General features: G+C 39.6%; 2 protein-coding genes across 2 annotated transcripts in view; one reads left to right on the top strand and one right to left on the bottom strand.

The window, feature by feature from the left end:
• LOC112050811 (poly [ADP-ribose] polymerase tankyrase) overlaps positions 1 to 19,784 on the top strand; it is a 104,838-nt gene that overhangs the window by 4,587 nt on the left and 80,467 nt on the right. The window contains exons 4-10 of the mRNA XM_052889672.1: positions 533 to 740; positions 1,668 to 1,812; positions 2,617 to 2,725; positions 4,454 to 4,542; positions 5,408 to 5,551; positions 5,770 to 5,893; positions 7,114 to 7,248. Of these exons, the coding sequence (XP_052745632.1) occupies positions 533 to 740; positions 1,668 to 1,812; positions 2,617 to 2,725; positions 4,454 to 4,542; positions 5,408 to 5,551; positions 5,770 to 5,893; positions 7,114 to 7,248 (954 nt within the window). The remainder of the gene's footprint in view (positions 1 to 532; positions 741 to 1,667; positions 1,813 to 2,616; positions 2,726 to 4,453; positions 4,543 to 5,407; positions 5,552 to 5,769; positions 5,894 to 7,113; positions 7,249 to 19,784) is intronic.
• LOC112050802 (acyl-CoA Delta(11) desaturase-like) lies at positions 12,415 to 15,918 on the bottom strand. Its single transcript, XM_024089158.2, has 3 exons — positions 15,384 to 15,918; positions 14,208 to 14,369; positions 12,415 to 13,531 (listed from the first exon to the last, which is right to left on the bottom strand). The coding sequence occupies exons 1-3, from the start codon at positions 15,551 to 15,553 to the stop codon at positions 13,075 to 13,077; spliced, it is 789 nt and encodes a 262-aa protein (XP_023944926.1). The 5' UTR covers positions 15,554 to 15,918; the 3' UTR covers positions 12,415 to 13,074.

The raw sequence follows: 19,784 nt of genomic DNA, 5'->3' as shown, positions 1-19,784 counted from the left end.
CTATTTTTACTGTGGTGTTTTGTTCTTTTTAATTTTTATGTACATTTCTTTTAATTAGTGTAACTGGATTTATCCGTGCTAATTAATAATAAATAATAATAATAATAATAATAAAAACTGAGCCCGCCTCATCCATGAAGCCACGTTTTTATACCTTTCCAAAGGAATAAACAACAAGAACAAAATAATCAAACATCGATCTTTTATCTATACGGATATTGACATAACTTCTTTTACGAATTATGTCAATATACGTTTTTAAATCTATTTATTTATTTTAGTTTAGTTTCGTATATTTTAGTTTAGTTTTAAGAACAAAGAATTACTCGTCATTATACGTCATGGTACCTACGTATATTGACAACACTACAGTTATAACCAGGTTGTTTGTAACATATAATGTAGCATATCCGTTAATACAAATGCCTTCTTATTTAATTTTCTAACATAGGTATCCAACACCATCAAGAACGTTAGTCGCCAAGCGCTAGATTATACTAGAAGACTAACAAAGTCTTCTGACGATCCACAGGAGAATACTGCGCAGCGGACGTGCTGGAAGCGGCGCGCTCGGGCGCCGACGAGCGGCTGGCGTCGCTGCTCACGCCGCTCAACGTGAACGTGCACGCGAGCGACGGGCGCCGCTCCACCGCGCTGCACCTGGCGGCCGGCTACAACCGCGCGCGCGCCGTGCGCCTGCTGCTGCAGCGCGGCGCCGACGTGCACGCCAAGGACAAGGGGTGAGCGCTGCGACTGGACCGGCTGGTCGTGTACATTTGCTAAACAAGTGTCATCTAAAGTGTTCAGACCAATTATAGACAAAATTGTCTGTCATCTTCTGAGGAAAACGAGCTTAGATTTGGTATATATCTTGTAGTAAACTAGAAGGTTTTGTCCAATTTTTACACCATTCAACTACACAAAAAGGTATTTTACGGAGCTCTTTAACCGATGAACACGAGTACCTACAACTATTTAACACCGATTTTATAGAGACAGTTTTTATAATCGCTTTAGATCATTGATCACATACTTTGACAGAAAAGTAACATCTATAGTATGCGCATTATCATCTGAGTCGTCCGGTCATAAAAGTCAAAAAAGATAGGAATGTGCAGCGCGCCTACCTGCGCACCCTAATTATCGATAAACGGCTACCTGCGCACGTGCTAATGATGAGTCAATAATGATTTGGACGATTCTGATTGGTCGGTTTCTAATGTAATTGCATTGCGTATTTTTTTTGCTATAAATGTGTTTACTGCAATTAAATAAATACATTCATGTGTTACTCGTTGCGCACTATGGATACTAATATATAATAAATTTGGCAGAAGACGAAGATTCTGATGATGAAGACTCAGATGAAGATTAATTTTATTTAGTTAATAATTATATAATATGAAATATGTATTATATTAAATCAAATATTGTTAATTTTTTTAATTTTGTGAACAAGATACGATAATAAACTTTACTTATCGATAATATGTCTTTCATTGTTACACCCTTCACTAGACGGCTCCATAAGACCCATAAGTGCAAGCGAGATAGATATAGAGAAATGATTTATGGCCCTAAGACTCAGTTGTTAATGCTATTAGTATAGCGAGGCAGGTCCTATACAATAATTGGTCTGAGTCTATAGTGTGTAAACGTCATTCCAGCGGGCTGGTGCCTCTCCACAACGCGTGCTCGTACGGCCACTACGAAGTGACGGAGCTGTTGGTGCGCGCGGGCGCTGACGTCAACGCGACCGACCTGTGGGCCTTCACGCCGCTGCACGAGGCCGCCAGCAAGGCGCGCCTGGAGGTAATCATACAATCGACCAATCAATTCTCGCCCGTCAGCTAAGGCCAACCAACCCAGGTCAACTCGCGCCACTTCGACCGTAAGTATCCATTGCCTATCTAACCAATTATTTGAAGGCTTTCGTTTCGCGGTGGAGCGCCGTATTACGAACGTCCGGTTTCCCACTGGATCAGTTGATGGGCCCCTGATCAATTCGCTTGGAAGCCGGTGGTTTGCCCGTACAATACCACAAACTTTAGCTCTGGATCTACTAAACCAATTTTGAAAATCCTTTTACCAATAGAAAGCTACGTTATTTGTGAGTGTCGTAGGTTATATTTTATCCCTGTATTCTCACATGGTCGCTAACTATGGGCCTCATAAGAAGGCTCAGAGTCACACAGCGGGCGATGGAACGAGCTATGTTAAGAGTATCTCTGCGTGATTGAATCAGATATGAGGAGATCCGCTGAATAACCAAAGTCACCGACATAGCTCAACGAGTTGCGAAGCTGAAGTGGCAATGGGCGGGCATATAGTTCGAAGAGCCGATGGACGTTGGAGTTCCAAAGTGCTGGAATGGCGACCCTGCACTGGTAAGCGCAGTGTTGGTCGACCCTCCACCAGGTGGACTGACGACATCAAGCGAGTCGCAGGCATTCGCTGGATGTAAGTGGCTCAGTATCGAGGTGTTTGGAAGTCCCTACAAAAGGCCTATGTCCTGCAGTGGACGTCCATCGGCTGATATGATGATGATGATTATTAAAACCGCATGGCGTTTACTATAAGTAGAATATGTTGAAACGTGTTGTGACTTGTCGCCAGGTGTGCTCGCTGTTGCTGAGCGAAGGCGCGGACCCCACCCTGCTCAACTGCCACGGCAAGTCTGCGCTGGATGTGGCGCCCACCAGGGAGCTGCGGGATCGACTGGCGTGTGAGTTACTCTAGATCAAAATTCTTTTATTTCATGACGACTTATTTTACGATCAATTTTTTTTACTTACATTTCGTAATTTTCTCAATATAAAACCTCAAACTATTGAGGAGCTGGCAATAAACTCAACAGTTGTTCTCTTAAAAATGCGTTATTATAATTTTGCAACAGTTAAAACTTGTTACTTTTATTTCATGTCAGAAGGTGCAAGCTAATCTAATGGTTTCCGAGCATTTTTATTATTAAAAAAAGCGAAAGTTACTTCACAAAATCTCAAAAGCCGTACGGACAAAGATTCAATTTGGCAGGGAGGTAGTTTATAGAACATAGACGTTTGCTATGTACAGATTTTGCATGAGGGCGGAAGAAGTCATCCGCTAGATTTGTTTGACATGGAGAAGACAAATGAAAATTAATTATTTTTCTATAAATTAACTAGAATCGTCACAATCCGAACACTTTTAATATAAGAAAAATATAAAACCAGAGCCTGTACCCAAGTGGCACGTCGTTCTCTTTCTACGATCGCAAACGCTTCGAGAACTAGAAAAATGTATGGGAATGACAGATCTTGATCACGTGACCTGACCAAATGTCATTCCCACACATTTTACTAGTTTTCGAAGCGATTGCGAGAAAGAGACTCGACGTTCAACTTGGCTACAGATCCAGATCAAGCCTCTATCGTTTGTTCCACGCTCTCGCTAGCACGCTAGGCTTACACATGACACTTGCTCGTGAGTGCAGATCATCGATTTGTAAGCCAAACGTCAAAAATAAATAAATATGTTTTGTGTATTCTACTGTCTACGTGGTATTGTTCATTGTTTACCAAAACATGTAAGATACACAATATATAACTCTCTTGTTAAGCCGCATATTGATTATCTAATCGAATTATGGGGAACAGCGACAAAAACCAACCTAAACATCATTCAGAGAGCACAAAATAAAATTATTAAGGTTTTATTTCATTACGACTTTCAAACACCTACCAATAAAATATATAAAGAAACAAAATTACTTAACATAAAGCAAACATACATATATAGCACTTCAATTCTGATTCGGAAAATACTAAATAAAGATCTACATTCAAAAATCACTTTTACGAAAAAAATTCAAGTACAAAAACGAGCATTTCGCCGAGCAAATCACCTTTTACTAAGTCACAAACCTCGTACTAGCTATGGTAACAAAAATATTATATTTGAAGGAGCACAGATCTACAATAAATTACCATCTGATATAAAAGAAGCTAAATCTATGTTTATTTACAAAAAGAAATTAAAATTTTATTTATTGAATAACATGTCATTGTAACACATGCCGCATCCAGTAAGCTATAATCTTTGTTTTATTAAAACTAGTCAAGTACTACGTAAGAAGCCGGTTACAAACATGTAATTTAAAATCTACCCGCATTCTTTTTTTTTAGCAATTATTTATTTTGATTTATTGTATGTAGGATTTAAGTCTAATTAGTATGTACACACGTAAATAATTACCTTAGTGAGTTAATTGTATTTCTCATATAAGCGAATTTTTTGTAATTCTTTTGAGAAAATAAAGATCTTAAACCAGGAGTATTCCTCAGTCTCTGTACAATGAACAGCTCATGTGCAGCATATGTACGCAGTGCTGTGTACTGTACATTAAGTTAAACCAATTTGTAAAACATTGTGAAGAAGAGTAAATAAAAGGCTGTATATTATTATTATTCCTCAGTCGAGTACCGCGGGCAGGCGGTGCTGGAAGCGTGTCGGCTGGCGGAGGTGGTGCGGCTCAAGAAGCAGTTGTCCACGCCGGGCGCGCAGGTACCAGCTGCTCTTTGATGAATTGACTTTCTCTGCTCTTGTGATGACTTCTCTGACGCAGTTGGTAGTGCTGTGGTTCTCAGAGAGCTCCTGGATTTTCAGAGAGCTCCTGGATGTTCAGAGAGTTGCTGGGTTCTCAGAGAGCTTTCAGAGAGCTCCTTGATGTTCAGAGAGTTGCTGGGTTCTCAGAGAGCTTTCAGAGAGCTCCTGGATGTTCAGAGAGTTGCTGGGTTCTCAGAGAGCTTTCAGAGAGCTCCTGGATCCTCGGAGAGGTCATGGGTTATCAGAGAGCTCCTGGGTTCTTGGAAAGCTCCTGCTGTTCTTGAAGAACTCCTGGGTTCCCAGAGAAATCCTGGGTTCTCGGAGAGTTCCTGGGTTCTCAGAGAGCTCCAGGGTTCTAGGGTTCTCGGAGAGCTTGACTCCCAGCTTGGGTCAGTTCAGGATTTTATATTCTCTAAATTGGCTCAGGTCTGGTCTGCTGGTGGGCTTCGGCTGTGGCTAGTTACTACGGAACGTGCAGTGAAGTACTTGTGCCCAACCCAGCTCTATTTGTTTGTGCACCGCACCTGTCATATTTTGTTAAAGGAATTAAGCCTTAAATTAAATTCTCTGGCACACATATATTTTGGGAGTGATTCAACTAATTTGTCCTGGGACTTAGGACATGCGTTTTTGTAACTCTGAACAGAGTGGTGCTGTATCGCATTTCGTTACGACGTGGTTTACCCTATCATAAGAAGATATCAAAAGGAGATTTTCGTGTATATCCATTTAAGTTTCCCAAAGTTAGTGACTAGGCCAGCAGATCCCCTGTACTGTGTCGTGGTAAACCACTGAAGCTGATCATCAGCGTTCTGGTCTCCAGGACATGCCGATGCAGTGCGCGACGCAGCCGCCAGCACCGGCGGCCAGCGAGCGCGTCACCGAGCTCGTGAACTTCCAGCACCTGGGCACCGGCGACCGGCCGCTGCACTGCGCCGCCGCCAGCGTCTACCCCAAGAGGAAACAGGTACTGCTGCCCAGAGCCTGCACTGTGATGCTTCGAAATATGGAGATGACATTTGCTATCGACAGGTCATGTGATCAAGTACTTTTTGTCAGTTTTCAAAGCGTGGCGTTTATAGAAAGGGAGTCGTACCACAAATCTACAGGCCCTGGTACTGCTGCCATATCCCCTGTACCGTATCTCGCCGAAGACAACCATGTGTAAAGAAATGTGGTGTCCAGGTGATGGAGATCCTCATACGCAAGGGCGCGCGCGTCAACGAGAAGAACAAGGACGGGCAGACGCCGCTGCACGTCGCCACCGACCACGCGCACCTCGACGCCATGGACCTGCTGCTGCGGCACGGTGAGACCTTCTATCGCAAGTCGTTCGGTTTTGTGATTGGCGCTTGCGGTGACGTGATATAATCACATCACTGCAAGCGCCAATCACGCTGTTATCTTTATGCATGACGTCATTTGCTAATGTGTTCTGTTTCGGCGGCAAAAATTTTACGTAGATATTTTTTCAACTATATTAAATAGCTGAAGTGGCAATGGGCGGGGCACATAGTGCGAAGAGCCGATGGACGTTGGGGTCCCAAAGTGTTGGAATGGCGGCCCCGCACTAGTAAGCGCAGTGTTGGCCGACCCCCCACCAGGTGGACTGACGACATCAAGTGAGTCGCAGGGATTCGCTGGATGCAGGCTCAGTATCGTGATGTTTGGAAGTCCCTACAAAATGCCTATGTCCTGCAGTGGACGTCCATCGGCTGATATGATGATGATGATGATGATGATGATGATGATGATGATGATGATATTAATTTTTTTACTGGTTACTATTGACGGGACAAAATAAAGTATAGCTTATAATACTTCCATAATTCAGTTTAAACACTGTTTACAAAAGAGGCTAGGCCTATTATGCTGTTTTTTAAGATCTTTTGACGGCCTCCGTAGCGCAGTGGTGTGCGCGGTGGATTTAAAAGACGGAGGTCCTGGGTTCGATCCCCGGCTGGGCGGATTGAGATTTTCTTAATTGGTCCAGGTCTGGCTGGTGGGAGGCTTCGGCCGCGGCTAGTTGTAGCTACCGACAAAGATGTATCGCCGAGCGATTAAGCGTTCCGGTACGATGTCGTGTAGAAACCGATAGGGGTGTGGATTTTCATCCTCCTCCTAACAAGTTAGCCCGCTGCCATCTTAGATTGCATCATCACTTACCATCAGGTGAGATTGTAGTCAAGGGCTAACTTGTAGAGAATAAAAAAAAAGGGAAACAGTTCCGACATACACAGTTTATTTGAAGTGGTATAAAACCTCAGACTAAATACATAAGGACTAGTATCGCATCCAAATTCACGAACAAAATTGTCTGCCATTTTCTAAGGAAAACAAGCTTAGATTTCATACGTATCTTATACTAAACTAGCAGTATTTGTTGGTTTTTCACCGTATATGAAACATCGATTCTTTAGAGACAGTGTTTATAATCGCATAAGATCGTTGATCATATATTTTGACAGAAAATTAATGTCTTGCGAGGCAGGTCTTTATCTAATTAGTCTGAGTATAAGACTGTGTCAGGTGCGAAGGTGAACGCGTGCGACGGTCGCGGCGAGTCGGCGCTGTCGCTGGCCGCGCGCCGCGACTGCGCCGCCGCGTGCCGCCTGCTGCTGGCGTGCGGCGCGCACGCCCCGGACACGCGGCCCGACTCCGACGGTGAGTGCCCTTTGTTTGTAGCTTCGTATGTGCGACGGTCGCGGCGACTGTCGCGCCGCCGCCGGTGTGTGTCTTTTGTTTGTATCTTCGTATTTGCGATGTGTAAGTCTAGCATGGGAGGGATTTCTGCTTCGGTACTGTCGCGTACACAATATTGTTTATTCGTTTTGACATGGCTGTCCTTTGATATGTGCCGCTCGAAATGACGTCAAAGGGTACCGCGAGCCAGTCAGCAAGCAGCTGCTTTTTTGATTGGTCGAGTAAAAAAAGGTTTTTTCCAAGTTCTTTCCTCCAAAGCGTTTTTGTCTTTTTATGATGATGATGAGATAGACTAAAAAAAGCTCCTAAGTCAGACGTAAAACTCGACAAAAAATGTGATTAAATTCACCTATGGAAATTTTCGTTGCAGCTAAATCAACAGTACCACGAAACAACAGTATAAAAAAAAAATACAACCGACTTCAAAACCTAAAAACGTACCCGCTAAACTAAAAAGTGAAAAATAACATCATAATATGTTCTACCTGCTGATCAGTATGAAGGCGGTGCTAAGCCGGTGATGTATTAATTCAAGCCATGTGAGAATATCTTGTAGATTTAGATTTTGCAGACAGTGTGGTTTCATGTGGTCCTGTCAGAAATGGCTTTAATTAAGACAACACCGGCTAAGCACCGCCTTCATACTGATCAGCAGGTAGAACATATTATGATGTTATTTTTCACTTTTTAGTTTAGCGGGTACGTTTTTAGGTTTTGAAGTCGGTTGTATTTTTTTTATTAAAATTTTTATTATTTTTCCATTTTTAGTGTAAAATTTCATCTCAAACGAATACATCAGACCCCTAATGACAGTCACAACCCATCTTGGTACAAAATTCTCAGCAATACAAATTAATCAAGCCCAAGCACAAGGTAGCTACCGTAAACCGTTAAGGAGTTCCCTTAATTGACCTTGGTCTTCATCATCAGACCCCTAATAACAGACACAACTCATACAGGTAGAAAGTTCTCAGCAATACGAATTAATCAAGGCCAAACACAAGGTAGTTACTGTAAACTGTTAAGGAGTTCCCTTAATTGTCCTTGGTCTTCATCACCAAACCCCTAAATGACAGTCACAACCTATCTATGTGGAAAGTTCTCATTAATACAAATCAATCAAGCCCAAACACAAGGTAACTGCAGTAAATCGCCGAGGAGTTCCCTCGTCAGTTTTTTGGCTCCATCATCAGATCGATTTTAAGCCTTCATGAAATTGTAGTGCTTAAAAGTACTAAATGGAAAAGTTTACGAACACACTAAACATCCATATAATTTTCGAAAGTTCCCCTCAATTTCTCCAGGATTCCATCATCAGATCTTGACATGATGGCAATGGGACCAAATGGGGGCTATACCGTTTCAAACAAAAAAAGAATTTTTGAAATCGGTCCAGGCGTCTTTGAGTAATCGGTGTACATACATAAAAAAAAAAAAAAAAAATACCGACCGAATTGAGAACCTCCTTCTTTTTGAAGTCGGTTAAAAATAGTGAGAATCGATTACTTAGTTAAACTAATATTATAAACGCGAAAGTTTGTATGGATGTTTGGATGTTTGTTACTCTTTAAAGCCGCTACTACGAAGCGATTTGGCTGAAATTTGGAATGGAAATAGGTTTCACTCTGGATTAACACATAGGCTACTTTTTATACCAAAAAAATCCTTGAATTCACGAAATTTCCAAAAACTTATGATTTTGATGGTATGAATGTTTGTTACTCTTTCACGCCTCGATTACTAAATCGAATCGCCTGCAATTTGAAGTAGAGATAGATTATAGCCTGGATTAACACATAGGCTACCCGGAAAAATCCATTGTTCCCGAGGGATTTGTGAAAAACTAAATTCCATGCGGACGAAGTCGCGGGCGTCCCATATGTAATATTTTTTTGTTTTTTGTTGTTTTTTTGTTTTTTGTTTCGTCCTTTTTAGATCCCTTTTTTACGTAGTCGGGTTTTTAAACAATTTTATTTTTATTTACATTTAAAAGTTTCTTTAAAAAGTTCCATTTGTTCTGCAGCTAGAGTATTACGCATCCACATTACAAGTGTTGTAGATGTTTTGTTGGCTGTTGTATTGGATGTTTAATATATAAACCAAAAAAAATCTCGTTCTTGAAATGATAAAGTATCTCATAATTAAATTGTTACCATAAAAACCATAGATTATGACGTCACAAATAAAAGCGTTGACGATTATCGACTACTCGTAGATGCGGGATAACCTTAAATATACCTAACCTACATAATAGTGTCGTCCTTAATTTAGCTCAAAAAGCTTTACAGGGTTAATGGAGGCTCGACTGATGAACTATTTTTTCATGAATACACTAATGGATATTAGACCTTGGGTACAGTAACTGTCTTTTTTGGAGTTTACTCCTATCGTTTTTTCATATCCAGGGTGATTCGGACTTTAGTACCGATATTTTTTTTCGTGGTTCAGTATCATTAATAGAACATAAATCTACAAACAGTTCGATACATTTTATGTAATTTTTTTTTATCAATTTATGTCTCAGAAATAACAAAATAATGGACACATTACCAAACAATCTGCGCAAATGCGGGCGGCACTTTGTAAGACGCCGACAAAGAAATACCGGCCGCAGGCATATCGCTTCGGCTTCGACTGACGGGGGTGGCAGAGGTGAGGGGATCGAAAAATCCCTGAGGACGCCTACCGAATTGCCGATGGGCGACCAGTGACAGACAATCTGCCGTCGCTTGCGCATTTACTATGTCGGGATTTTCAAATCACGACTATTACGAAATGGGGCGAGTGTATTTGCTCAGCAATGAACGCCTTCGTGCAGCTTGCACAATGTACGAGTGAGTGTTCCTAGGCCACGAGCCCAAGGAATCCTGAACCCCGCAGTGCCTAATGTGAGGAACAAGTGTTTTAAATAAACTAAATGAAAATTTTATTAAAACGTGCTCGGTTGTGCCTTGAAAGGAATGGACTTCATTTCGAACAATTGTTAAAATACAGTGATTAAAATTTTCAAATTAACAAAAACAAACTTAGTAAGTAGATATCATTGATTAACGTAAATATGCTAATTATAATTTTTTAAATACGCCTTTAATGCAAAAGTTTGCGTAATAATAATCATCATTTGTATTTCATTATTTCAATCGAAAGTTCATAGTTTTTATTATTATTATTACGCATGCACTTCAGGCATTATTGATGGTCCTAAGCCCAATAAAGTATGAAAGGAATATCGGTACTCAGCTCAAAAGTGACGACCTTTAATTATTATAAAAATAATAGGTATCAAACAAAAATAAAATAAACGCACAAAGGTCAACGGCCCTCGGCGCGGGCGCTCGCTAACCTACCTACCAGCTGATTTTGTATACCGAAAATTTTCTTAGAAGTCTTATCACCAAAACAAACCCGTCTTGTCACTAAAATCACATATTTCACTTACGTTATACGTAATTTCTAAAGAACAAAGTGTCTAAATCCTTTATTATACGCATACAGTACGAATTACACCAAAAACTACACCGAATTTACGATTTATTCACATTTATTTTCTGAAAAACAAAATCACAACGAGATTAATTTGCACAGCTTAACTACGATTACGGCAATTTGACATTTCGTAACGCTAGATTGTCTATGAAAAGCAAGGATGGGTAAATAACATCGAGCGTTAACTTATCGATAAATGATAATGAATGATTCTTTAATAATTGATATGTTGTTAGTTTAAAGATGGGAAAATGAAATATTTTATAATCATTTTATTTTAAAAAATAGTTTTTTAATAAAAATGTTATACAATACATATGCTCACGTTATTCTATAGCGTAAAAGATATCTTACGAATAGTAGCATTATTCAAACACTGGTATGGATAACATTATCTCAATACGATTTTTAATAAAAATCGTCAAATCAAGATTTTAACAAAAACTAGCAATGTAAATTTAATTTGCAAAATGCGCGCGATCAGCTGTTTTCCAAGAGGTCAAATAGGCAGGTCACGACTAATAAGTATCTATATATACAAAGTCACAAACAAACTGCGCGACGTTGTATTGCCGACCGCCGCCGGTGCCGAGGAAAATAATTGCTATCTCTCTCTAACCTAAGCCGCGCGGCGTGGTTAATAGGTATTTTCAAAATATTGAAACTTTAGGTCCTTTCGCTAGACGCTACGCTATTTTTTCTTTAGTTCGTGTTCGGCGGTCTGTTGACAAACAAACCAAAATTCAAAAACCTTTGTGTATGTTCTATGTTATGTTAGTAGTGATTTTCTGTAACGAATACTCATACAATTGTGTCGTTTGTATTGTGTGTGTTTGTGTGTGTTGACTGAGAAGTCTTGAAATGCTTGGATCAAATCAATTCAGTACTCATGAATATTGTACCTACTATGACGACAGAACGTCTCGTAAACGAGAAACAACCTGAAGTAAGTTAATTACCTGTACCTAGTTAAAAACTTGTAAAGTATAAAAAAAAGGTATTAGATAGGTAAGTGTAGCCAGCCGATTTGCTGTCGATGCGTACGTACCTACTCGTACGTACACAGTAGATTGCGGAGCGTTGTTATCGCATTGTTCGCTGTACATTGCGTGCTCAAAATTTTCAAAATCTGAATTTTCTCATTTCCCACGTAATTGTTATTTAAAATATCGTTGTGGAAACTAAATTTAACCTCTTCACGCAGTTTTCGGTATCATGTCCCTTACACCCAGTATGTACGTGGATACGTGCACACTTTTTTGAAGTATAAGCAAATCTTGGACGTTAGTACGTCCCCAAAAGATTAAAGAAAGAGACGGCCGCGTGGCGCAGTGGGTAGTGACCCTGCTTTTTGCATCCACGGCTGTGGGTTCGATTCCCACAACTGGAAAATATTTGTGTGATGAGCATGACTGTATATAAGTATTTATATGTAGTATATAATTGTATATTAATACTATAATATCAACTATCTTAGCACCCATAACACAAGCTACTCTGTATGCTTACTTTGAGGCTAGATAGTGATGTGTATTGTTTAAGTATATTTATAATAATAATAAAAAAAGATTACCCCATTTCTTAACCACGCGTACCCATAGGCATAAACCGTGCACCGTTCACCGTTTGTGACACGTGATATTTAATTTCTTAAAATGCACACAACCGACAAACGTTACTATACGTTCCCTTTTAAGATAACGTAGTATAGTAACGGATGTTTTAGTTTAGGTATTTCAGTTATAACGATACCTACTTGATATCGTTCCGATGCCCGCCGTTAACTTCTCAACCCTACTGATTGTCTTTGATTCATAGTCGGCCATTATTGTTGTGTAAAAAAGTCATCTAAGTAAATTTCGAGTATAGTTGCCTATTACCTAGTACAGCGATAGGGTGACCCTCAAATTCTGTTTAAACGTAAATAACTTTAGCTAACGATAACTTTGTTATTTTTGAGTTAAAAAAAAAAGAAAAAATACGTGTTCATTAAATTTTGTTTATGTACAAAATAAAAAAATATCCGCACTAAAAAAAATTTCTTCCTGTATAGCCCCAGATATGAAAAAAATATGGGCAGTAAAATTCGATGAACGAATGACAGCGTTACGTTTTTTGTGCGCAACCTGTTCTGCGCACCTTTCACTCTTCAGGCGTCATTGAGAGGTACATAGTGTATGCTGCGGGGCAACATACACTATTTAGACTATTTGGGCAATCGATCTGAAAGAGTAAACTCGATTAGGCCGAAGTTAATAAATAAAACAATACTACCATATTACGTTTAATAGATAGTTAAAGTCAATCCACTTCATCTCTATTCATACGTCCCCACATATCACTACCGTCGCCTGTTTTGATCATCCTCGCCTGTACCTTGTCGTGAGGAACAGTCTTAAGGTCGTACGCCCACCCCAGCCACGCGAACAGATCTATGAACAGTGTGCTCAGATTCAACCGATTGTTGCCCAACTCCGCGGCCTTGTAATCCCATGGGTACGTGTGGTGGTAGTTGTGGAACCCTTCGCCGAACGCTACAAGAGACACGAAGAGATTTTGTACCGGTTGTATGTTGACATCGTAGGGCCGCTTCCCCCACAAGTGGGCGGCGCTGTTGATGAAGAAGGACATGTGGAGGTTGAGGGTGTAGCGTAGGATGTTGATGTTCCACGCCGCGGTCCAGGTTTCTCCGAAGAAGTATACTGGTATCACTGTTGGTACTATGAAGCATATTGTGCCGATCAATGGGATGGCGTATCTGGAATTAGCGGAGAATGGGAGTTAGTTAACTGTTAAGGATATCCTTAACCGTACCCATTGGTCACAAGTTCAGGACTCTGCTCGGTGTTTTTCTCTCTGCCACACTTATAGACCGGGCGCTTGCACGGTCATCATCTTTAGCTGCCTATTTTTGGCTCACTGTTGAGCATGAGTCTCTCTCAGAATAAGAGGGGCTAGGCCAATAGTCCTCCACACTAGTCCAATACGGATTGGCAGACTTCACCCACGCAGAGAAATAAGACGATGTTTTATTTTTCACCGTTTTGAGACTTGTAATATTTCTCCTCTAGACCTCTGCCTCCGGAATCGGAGGCAGAGGTCATATCCACTGGGCTATCACGGCTCAATAATTATTAAAGAACCGATTTATTTTATAAAACAAGTTTTGTGAAGAATCTTTTTCTTTACGATATGTACTTATGATTAACTCATTATGATATTTTTTTCTATTTTATACTGTGAGAGTAGACAAAAAAAATTATCTATGGTTATGGTCGATACCAAGAAGTTTTCGGGTAATCTGTGATAAGTCGTGAAAGAAGAAATCGGTGAGAACCGCTTCCTATTTGGTTCAAAATACATTGCATAAAACAGTTTCATAAATGGTTTGCATTATGATATGGGCCCAGACACCCACATGTTTTCGAGGTTACCTCTTCTGGAACATGAGCACAGGGTTGGAGTTTAGGTCGGAGAGGTCAATCAACCCCTCGCGTAGCTTGACATCCGGGTGTCTTTTGACCAGCAGCCAGCCGATGTGGGAGAAGAAGAACCCTCGGCTCGCGTTGTAGGGATCAGCGTCTGTGTCGCTGTACCTGTTGATGAGAAACTCTCAAGAAATAAAATCTTAATATTTTTATGATTAGCCTATATGGCTTTTAGTTATCCTGGCTTTAAATACAGTACTTTTCTTTCTTCCAAAAAAGGGAAAGGTTACCAACAAGCTTAACAAACAAACCAATTATAAGTGTAGGCTGTATAATCAACAATCTTAGCTTATCCCGTTGTAGACAAATTAAAAATGTGTTAAAACGTTGTAGCAAACTTTTTTTGACAAAGTTCCATTATTAAAGTAGAATTACCAATTTTATTAGAGATATAAGTAAACTGTCGGGTGGTTAGGGTAGGCCTGGACTGGAGATGGGCATTCCCCTTTCAGGACAAAGCTTGGAGTTAGAAAATTAATGGTGTTACACTTCCATGCCTAGGAGCACATTTAGCCATATAAGAAGCTTAGCTTAGCTTAGCTCTGTTTCTTGGCAAATATTGTTAGTAGAGTCTGCCTTCTAACAAAATGCCTCAATGTTATAACTAAACGCAAAAGCTGTTAGGAATGAGTACAACGATAGTTCTAATTGTGGAGATTCGATAAAACTTCTCGTTTTCAGACTAGCAAGTTAACCGTCAGGATATTGTGCACAGAGTCGATCGGCTACAGCTTAGCATGTTGGAGATTAATTAATGCCAAAATTCTTCGATAGCTAAGACCCGTGGACTGTGGGAGGTCAGGAATTCTAGGACACAAAGGATTATAAAGGAAAACTCACATTTGGTGTGACGCCTTTTCTCGCGTCCCGGTTGGCGATCACCACACTTCGAAGAAGGTTGCGTGCGGGCGGTAACTTGCGTTGCGTGGCGGAAATGTGACTCGTGCGGTTTTGTTTTACAGTTGACACTCGAAAGTTCGATGTGTGAGACTAAGGAGGGGAAGAGATAGAGATAGCGGATAGGTATACTTAACAAAGACTCGATAAGTAGGAAAAGGACAGATCGTTTTCTTTGCGTTTTAAAATCGTCCAGATGTTAAGTCAGATTTCTCCGCAGCGTACCTGTGGTGCTGGCGGTGTTTCTTGGCCCAGTCGTAGGCCGTGTTCTGGTAGGCGAAGCAGGTCATGAGCATGATGAGGATCTCCAGCGCTCTGTTGGCCTTGAACGCGCGGTGCGACCACAGTCGGTGGGAGCCCGCCATTATGCCGACACCTGCTAGGATGTAGATCATCTGATCTAGAAGAGAAACATGATCATGAATTAGGTAGTGACTATATGGTAGTGACCTTATTCATAGGAAGTATATGTTAATTTTTTAATTTATTTATTTAGACAATCCAACAACATTTATGCACACAAAATAATTAACATAATATGATACTAGAAATAAAGATTTAAAACATAATTATCAATAACTGGCTTCTACAGTAGACACAGAAATACTTAGAATATGAACAGAATAAAACACACCAAATATATGTGTAATACAAAATTTACAAAAAAAAAATAAAAGAAAGAAAGCAAAACTGAACAAAGAGCAAATTAATAGTAAAGTAAAGCAAACTTAATCTTCAACTTCCCTGGGAGTTGATTACGTAAAATGGTGAGTTAGGACTGTTTTCTAGGTTATGCCACACATCATATTCTGCTTCCACTGTTTGAGTGGACAGGTGCGCCTTCTATTCGTTTACTTTACTTCGCTCTATCATACCATAGCAATGAAAGAGGAAAGTGATATTTATGCTATTTCTGTCGTTGCTACAGGACGAAAGGAAAGAGATATGTAAGCGAAATTCTCTCAGTGCTTCTTGGATACTTCTATAATTTATTCAGCCAAAAAAAAATACTCTTATCTACTTAAAAAGCTTATAAACTAATTAAAAATACTTAAATTACTTAAGGACACAGAATAAAGAATGTCCAGAATAAGTCTTTACAATCAGCGTGTCGAAGCCGGTGAAACCCATTTAAAAAATCTAACAATTATTGATAGTTGATCTGTGAATATTTTATTTTAATATGAAAACATACAGCTGAATGGGTCCTGACTCAGCTCTATGCTACAGCCATGCAACTGTAGCGCTGATTTTCAGGCATGACCCCTTGGGTGTCACGGATCGATCGGGAATGCGTTAATAAGCTAATGATGATTAAATATCTGTATTTAAATGAATAAAAAAGCGGTGATAGCTCAGTGTACCTTTGCCTCCGTTTCCAGAGGTTGTGGGTTCGAATCCGGTCCGGAGCATGCAACCAACTTATCAGTTGTGTGTATTTTAAGAAATTAAATATCACGTGTCTCAAACGGTGAAGGAAAAACATCGTGAGGAAACCTGCATACCGGAGAATTTTCATAAATCTCTGCGTGTGTGTAGTCTGCCAATCCGCATTGGGCCAGCGTGGTGGACTATTGGCCTAACCCCTCTCATTCTGAGAGGAGAGTCGAGCTCAGCAGTGAGCCGCATATGGGTTGATAATGATGTACTCTATTTAAATGACAATACGTACTGAATATCAACGTCTTCCACAAAGCGCTAGTACAAGCTAGGTACAGTGCGTACACAGAGGTCAAATGACCGTAAGTGACGATCACGACGATCTGTGTGCAGGTCTTCGGCTGTGGTTTCAATGTGTGGTGGATACAGGCATTGTACTGTGTAGATCACACCTACAAGAAATCCCAAACATGCTGCTACGGATGATGGTGGTGATATATTATGTGTCAATACGTACTGAATATCAACGTCTTCCACAAAGCGCTAGTACAAGCCAGGTATACCGCGTACACAGAGGCCAAGTGACCGTAAGTGATGATCACCACGGTGGGGTACAGGATGCTGTGGTCCCTCGGCGCTGCTTGCGGTGCCACCAGCTTGGGGTACGGGTCTGCCGTGTGCAGATCTTCGGCTATGATTTCAATGTGTAGTGGATACAGGCATTGTACTGTGTAGATCACACCTACAAGCAATCCCAAACATGCTTCTACGGTTGATGGTGGTGATATATTATGTGTCAATACGTACTGAATATCGACGTCTTCCACAAAGCGCTAGTACAAGCCAGGTACAGTGCGTACACAGAGGTCAAATGACCGTAAGTGACGAATACCACGGTTAATATATTATGTGTCAATACGTACTGAATATCAACGTCTTCCACAAAGCGTTAGTACAAGCCAGGTACAGTGCGTACACAGAGGTCAAATGACCGTAAGTGACGAATACCACGGTTAATATATTATGTGTCAATACGTACTGAATATCAACGTCTTCCACAAAGCGCTAGTACAAGCCAGGTATACCGCGTACACAGAGGCCAAGTGACCGTAAGTGATGATCACCACGGTGGGGTACAGGATGCTGTGATCCCTCGGCGCTGCTTGCGGCGCCACCAGCTTGGGGTACGGGTCTGCCGTGTGCAGACCTTCTGCTGTGGTTTCCGTGTGTGTGGTAGATGGAGGCATTGTTCTGTGGACAGCATATCCTTGACCTTATCCCAATAGGGTAGTGGAGTATCAAAGGGGTTGTTTATTTACTGGTTAAGTCTTGTACTTGAAAAATTACAGAAATATGATTAAATTTTATTTTTTAATGGTTTCAAAGTAAACAACTTGTACAAAAATATAATTGCATAACCTATATACCATTTGTGAAATGACAATTTTAGATACTATTTTATCTGTGCTTTTATCATGGATCGGAATGCTATCGTTCAAAAATCTTTGCATAGGTTCACACGACTATTTTAACACAGAGTAAAATGTAATTTAATTAAATATATTCCTGCGGAAAATATTTCAGTTTAATTATTTTGATTGGATTTGCTAGTAGTTATTACTGAAATGTCAAAGAGCAAAAGACATATTTGTCTTTCGGAACGCACCTTTCTAAACGTCAAGTGTCACTTGTCAATGTCAATTGTCGATGTTCCATCATTGTGTAAGTCATTGTATTGCCGTCGTCGTCTTAAAAAAAAAATCTTTGTGCAATTAAAATAAAACTATTATAAAATAACTAGCTGACGCCGCGCGGTTTAACGCGCGTGGTTCCCGTTCCCGTAAGAATACAGGGATAATATATAGCCTATAGCCTTCCTCGATAAATGGGCTATCTAACACAGAATTTTTTTTTGTTTTTTAAATCTAACCAGTAGTTCCTGAGATTAGCGCGTTCAATCAAACAAACAAACAAACTCTTCAGATTTATAATATTAGTATAGATTAAACTACAATTTTTTTTTACTACTTTGTTACTATAGCTTATTATAGTAACTTATTTTGTTACTATAGCTATATTGAATTACTGTACACATACCTAGCCAAGGCACCATACAAACTAGGAACAACCCCTTTAATATAAATATTAAACAATATTAATTTCGTATAGTACATGGTATAAGGGTCCAAAACTTATCGATATTAATCTATAAAAGTTAATGATTTCAATTTAAAAATTATGTATTTTTAAAATTTTTTTTCAAACGTTAGAAACGCTGTCGTCCGTTTTGTGACGTCACGATGTTACTTGATGTCACTAAAGGAATAAACGTCAAACTAATAATAAATAACTTATAATTTTGTGTTACACATAACCACTTGACTCCTAAATGGACGACTGGTCGCCCATCGTATCCGTTACGTGACATGTAATAAAATATAAAGTAAACTAAGGGCAATAGGCGAGCACAGATTCTTCAACGCAGACGGGCTTTTCGATAAAATACTCGCGGGCAGCGAATGGTTAACCTGAATAGTTCATGGTAAGAACGATTGGACTCATCACCGAGGGGTGGTGGTTCAATCCTCGTCCCGTTGGTCTATTGTCGTACCGCATAGCACAGTCTTTCCCGACTAGTTGAAGGGGAATGGAAATATGTTCATATTATAAAAAATATGGCAAAATATTATAAAAAAAAAAAACAAACCAAAAACCGTTTGATTAAGGCATATTGTCGATATATTTCGGACCCTTATTCCATGTACTACCTACACGAAATTAATATTGTTTATATTAAATTTGATATCAGTCAACTACCCAATTGTTTTACACACTCCAATCTCTTCTTAGGCCTTCATGTCTTAATAATAATAATAATAATTTATTTATTTGCTTTAAACAATGGTTATGGTTAATAAAATTAAACATACATTTCGATCCGAACATGTTTTGCCGTTAAAGGCGTGCAAAATATTTATGATATGTTGTGTTAATAGAACAATAAGATATATTATACTATATTATGCTACAAAAGAGAAACAAAATAACAATAAAAAAAAAAACAATAAAAGCGAAATGTCATGTCATAATTTCTAAAATGTCAGTTATTACAATTATTAGTCAAAATTTTAGTTGAAAATAGTCTTTATAATTATAAATATTTGCATCTATTAATTTATTAAAAATATAATTTCTGAATTCAATAAATATTTTGTGTACTTCCAATTGAAATTTTAACTTACTTAT

The sequence above is a fragment of the Bicyclus anynana genome, chromosome 26 (genome assembly GCF_947172395.1).
Source record: "Bicyclus anynana chromosome 26, ilBicAnyn1.1, whole genome shotgun sequence".
NCBI classification, from domain to species: domain Eukaryota; kingdom Metazoa; phylum Arthropoda; class Insecta; order Lepidoptera; family Nymphalidae; genus Bicyclus; species Bicyclus anynana.
The sequence above is the reverse complement of the archived record's forward strand: the minus strand, read 5'-3'. Positions and strand labels throughout refer to the sequence as shown.

What these genes read in the sequence shown, in the direction of transcription:
- LOC112050802 (XM_024089158.2), bottom strand. Translation starts at nt 15,553, where the DNA reads ATGATCTACATCCTAGCAGGTGTCGGCATAATGGCGGGCTCCCACCGA. An exon ending in AAACACCGCCAGCACCACAG is followed by an intron (nt 14,370 to 15,383) that starts GTACGCTGCGGA and finishes TCTCATCAACAG; the next exon opens with GTACAGCGACACAGACGCTG. An exon ending in GTGCTCATGTTCCAGAAGAG is followed by an intron (nt 13,532 to 14,207) that starts GTAACCTCGAAA and finishes CGCTAATTCCAG; the next exon opens with ATACGCCATCCCATTGATCG.